Here is a 5,331-nt window from a genome sequence, read left to right on the forward strand (position 1 = left end):
CCTAAGGAATTTAAAATGTCTATATGTGCATAATTAAAAATAATTAAAAGAAAAGTTAAGTGTAATCAATTTTTTTTGTTATTTTACATCGAGTTTGGGAATATTTATTCAAAAATGTGATATATGTATATATTAGGTTGATTTATGTGTAATATGCAAGTATAGTTTTTTTTTTTTTTATTTTAATTTTTTTTTGAAATAAAATCATCATCTTTATTAATTGCAATCCATAGTGATTACATGATTAAAATCTGGAGTAACATCACTACTCCTGATAACACGACCAACAACTAAATAGGATGCTCGAGCTAAGAAGTGAGCAACACTATTTGCAGAACGTCTAATAAAATTGACATTAACATCTCTCAAATCATTTATCATCATCTTACAATCAGAAATAACACTTCCAAAGTATGAAACCATAGGAAGAGAACTACGTAACACTTGCACCACTGTAAGACTATCACTTTCAATGACAACTTCCTTCCAATCCTTTGCCTTAATCCAACTCAGCGCCTCCTTCACACCCAAGTCTTCCACCATTTTGGGCTGCAGCACTCCTGAACGACAGCAACTAAACGCCTCCACCAACGCACCAATTTCGTCTCTAATTACCCCCGCGAAGCTATAAGTTCTAATCTCTGAAAAAATGGCAACTTCGACATTAATCTTCAAGGTGTTAACAGCTGGTTTGATCCATGTTTCAGCTCCATCTACATCTGTAAGGAAAGCAGCAGTAGGAATCATAGTTGTATCTTGAGCCCGAGTCCAATCTGTGAGGAGGGCTTTAGCTAAATGATCGCTCTCAACCGTGGGGATTTTCTCAACCAAATTAATTCATTACGACGCCTCCATATCGCCCAACATGTCATTGCAGCTAGCCTTCGTTTTTCCTCATCTACCTGCTGTAGTACAGAAGCAAACCAGTTGGCAAAAGAACCAACTGCTGTCAGATTAACACCAGTAGCCAACCGTTGCCAACACGCCTTGGCAAAAGAGCAATCCACTAAGCTATGGTAGATTGTTTCATCAGTTTCTTTGCACACAGGGCATATGGCATCAACCGACACATGTCTAGAGCGGAGCTTTTTTTGTAGGCAAACAATTAGTAGCAGCCCGCCATAACAAGTCTTTCACTTTTGGGGGAACACTTAGCTTTCAAAGAGTATTCCAAAACATGGAATTATCATCCCGTGCCCCAAATTCTTTGCTCACTTGCAAGAACTTATAAACTGATTTGACTGAAAAATAGCCTGAGCTTTCCCAACTCCAATACCAAGCATCACATAAACGACTTGAAGACAAGGAAATGCTAAGAATCAAATTAGCTTCCCTTTCATTAAACAAATCATGCACCAAGTCAATATCCCAAGCCACCGAATCAGTTTCCATAAGCGCTTTAACATTTTCATCAATAAGAGAATTAATAGAAGTTACCCTTGGATTATCATCATCTGGGAGCCACAGATCCAATAAGACATTAATTCAAGAACCATCACCAACTCTACACCTTGCCCCTTTTCAAACAGTCCCTTGAGTTTCATAAATGCTACACCAGACAAAACTTGGATTGCTACCTAACTCCGCATTTAAAAATGTACCATTGTGGTAGTACCTAAGCTTACTGACGAGAGAGTCCGGATGACTAAAAAGTCTCCATTGTTGTTTACAAAGCAAACTCAAGTTAAAGTCTCTCAGATTTCAAAATCCCATATCACCTTTAGACTTATGCATTGTCAATCTATCCCACTTTTTCCAATGGATGCCTTTGTTATTTTTAGACGACCGCCACCAAAACTTACACATCAATTGCTCCATCTCATTACAAGTTTCCACAGGGAGCAAGAAAACATTCATTGCATAACTAGGAAGAGATTGGGCAACAATTTTTATGACCAATTCCTTCCCTGCTCGAGAAAGCAATATTCCTTCCCAATCTGATTTTAATTCAAAGTTAAACCAACAAAGTTAAAAAATGTAGTTAAAAATATTTATAATATTTTAAGTATTTTAATTTTTTTATATAAAATATCTACATAATTTTTATTTTTAAATATATATAATAATATTATAAAATTAATAAAGAATATTTTTTGAAGTAATAGTATATTCTGTTAAAGTTAACATAGAAAATAAAAAATACCATTAAATCAAGAATTCTGTTACATAGTCCCATTTATATAGAATAGAAATATGGATTCACTCTTAATGAGTATTACCCATAAATAGAAATAAAAACATTGAGTTTTTATACTTAATTTATCTATCAAATTAGAAAAAACTCTCATTTTTACATTATATGGGCAAAGGGTGTTCCATCGCCTAAAAAAATTAAAAAAAAAAGTTTTTTAGCAAGAAAAAGTTGAGTTTGACTAAAATAGTTTTATATGAACATATTTTTTATATAGTGTAAAAAGAGATATTTTTTAGGGACTTTTTCATTTTTACACTTCAAAATAATTTTTTTGGCATTTTTACAGAATTCTACATAGAAACTCCTATTGCAACTAGCGCTGCAACCTAAATCGCAACAAAAAATTGTATAGCAACCCACACAGAAATCCCCAGAGAAATCACTTTAGAAACCCAACCCGTAAATTTAAAAAGTTAAAAAAATAGTATATGGGGTAATTCCTCTATTTTTTATATTTCTTTAATTAAGTATAGCTAAATTAAGTACAGAATTTCAAAATTTTTTTTATTATTCGTCATTAGATCAAATTTAATGGTTTAATATTTTGTTTTGAATAGGAATGTTAACTTTATTAATCAAATTGATTCAACCATTACAATAGATAAAAGATCATTTGGAATATCATACATACTGAAACTGCGATCTGGATACAAACAAGAGCTACAAGCAACACAATGAGCAACTTTGTTTACAGAACGCTTAACAAAAGATAATTTGACAAAATTCAAAGAGGCTAAATGGTACGCTTACAATCTTGAACGACTTAACCAAAAGGGAAGGCATATCTAAAGAGCTTAATATAGCCTGAACCAAAGCCAATGAATCATTTCCAAGATGAATAACCACCTAAGCTTTCGAGTCAATCAAACTCAACGATTCTTTGAACACCTCCACAAATGCCGGTTCCACTAACCCAGCATGACACAACAAACGAGCCTCAATCAGTTTACCAGAACTATCACAAGCAACCACACCAATCCCAAACCATACTAAGATGGATGTTAAGGATGAGTTGTTGATCTCTCACACTAAATAAGTCTTTAACAATCTATTCATCCTAAACTCTAGAACCCACCACCATAAGGTTTGAGATAGGTTATGTAATATCCCGGAAAATAAATAATATTTAAATAGGCATATTTTATTAAATATGTAATTATGTTGGTAATGAAGTAAGATTATGATCTTACTTAGGGTAACTATTGAGAATTTATTTAATGAAATAAAATATTTTTGGGCCCGGTAATTGTGGAAATTTAGCGATGTGGTTAGAAATGTCACGACGTTAATGGAAGAATTATTTTGAGAATATTCCGGATTAGTTTAGAAATTTTAGAATGTCGGTTTAATGGAATTAGTGAAATGACCAAAATGCCCGTAGGGTTTTTTTTTTTTAAAAAAAAAATTATGGAAGGGGGTAGATTAGTCTTTTGGTAAATTCAAATTGTGTCTTTGATTTTTTTTAGGCTGCCCATTATTTAAAAGAAAAAAAAAAGAAAATCAAATCAGATGAAATGAATAAAAACCCTATTTAAGAAGAAAACTTCCAAGGCAAGAAAACCAACCTTCTTCTTCCTCTCTCTCTCACGTGACCTAGAGCTAGCCAAAAACCAGGGAATTCATCTTAATTTCCTTCAGATTTTGAGCAAATTGGTAAATTGTGATGAATTAGTTGTTGGGTTATGTCATGTTTACTATATTATATTGTTTTGGAAGGTTTGAGCAGGTTTGGTGGAGGTTGGATTGGTTTTTGGGGTGAAAAACCAGAAATCACCAGACTGCCAGGAAAAAACGGCAGGCCATTTTTCAGGCACCCAGAAAAATGGCTGACTGTTTTTGCAAGTAAGGGGGGGATTTTGGGTTTTTCTCCTCAAGTCCGATCTGATTTGGGGTGTCTTTCAGAGTGGAATTCAGGGTGTTTTAGAGATGGCTAAGCTAGTTTGAACCGGGGGAAAGTAGGGTGTGTCCCATTGTGAGAATTAGAGTCGATTATCAGAAATTTGATTAAGGTTTTTATTGAGTTTTGGTCGTTGTGACATAGGACCGGGATCGCCTAGCTTGTTTTCCACTCAACCGTACGCTTGAGTTTTGAACTAAGGTAAGAAAAGTTGTAAGCACCGTATGTGGCTAATTATTTATGGCTGAATGGTTGTGGCCTTGATTATTATCAAGACTTTGATTAGATATTTGTTGAGCCTAGGTTATGACCTAGGGTTGGAAACGGTTAATACCGTTACGAGTAATTACTCTTAAAACCGCGGTTAGGTTTCTTACTTATCTTTTGCTTCATCAGGCAATGATAGTGACATACACAGCTCGTGGTTAACGAGTGGTAAAGGGGTACTTTATAAAGTACCAAGATTGTATGTCTATGATATTATGTAATGTGTAAGCATGATGATATGAGATTAAATTGATGATCATTTTCAGTTATTGTCTATTTCACTTTTCTTGCTGAGTCTTTGTGACTCACAGGTGCTTTATGGTGCAGGTAAAGGGAAGACTAAAGTTGAGCAGCCATGAGTGCGAGGCCGTAGCCGCAATGTACATATCAGCCGCAGTGTATCGGCCCAGTAATTAGGATGCTCTATTTTGAAAGTATTTTGAGAGTACAAAGTTTATGTTGTAAAAACACTATTAAACCAGTTTGTGAATATTTTGAAAACAGGGGGACGCCATGGTTAATACCACTTATCTTTTATCATATAGTTTATATGTCTAATTTTTAATTATCAAAATTTAATAAACCACACTTTTGGTATAATTATATAGTATCTATATAAGAATTTTATTAAATTGCACACACGTGGCGTCCTTGTTGGACAGGGCGATACAACATGGTATCAAAGCGCCAATGTTTTTAGATCCTGAAGACTGGCTTGATATGTACATTGGCTGCAAGGACTTGATCGACTCATGGTTCAGTAAGCTTTTAGTTAAAAGATAGTTTGTTAATTTTCTGATTTCCTGATTATCCGAATTGTGTTGATATCAGAATGGTGTGGGCAGGACTATAACATATGGAAATACTTATTAGTATTGTTATTACCTAGAATGTGACCGCAGGTGTATAGATATGCACCCGAGGCGGACTGGTAGGGGTAACCGCTAGCTAGCTGGGCTTGGGGCTCCTGGTG

At 34.6% G+C, this 5,331-nt stretch overlaps 1 protein-coding gene across 1 annotated transcript; it reads right to left on the reverse strand.

The window, feature by feature from the left end:
• Positions 1-216: 216 nt before the first annotated feature.
• Positions 217-747, reverse strand: LOC115695334 (uncharacterized). Its single transcript, XM_030622407.1, has one exon. It carries the CDS (start codon positions 745-747, stop codon positions 217-219), a length of 531 nt encoding a protein of 176 aa, XP_030478267.1.
• Positions 748-5,331: the final 4,584 nt, after the last annotated feature.

Source organism: Cannabis sativa, chromosome 6, assembly GCF_029168945.1.
Source record: "Cannabis sativa cultivar Pink pepper isolate KNU-18-1 chromosome 6, ASM2916894v1, whole genome shotgun sequence".
NCBI classification, from domain to species: domain Eukaryota; kingdom Viridiplantae; phylum Streptophyta; class Magnoliopsida; order Rosales; family Cannabaceae; genus Cannabis; species Cannabis sativa.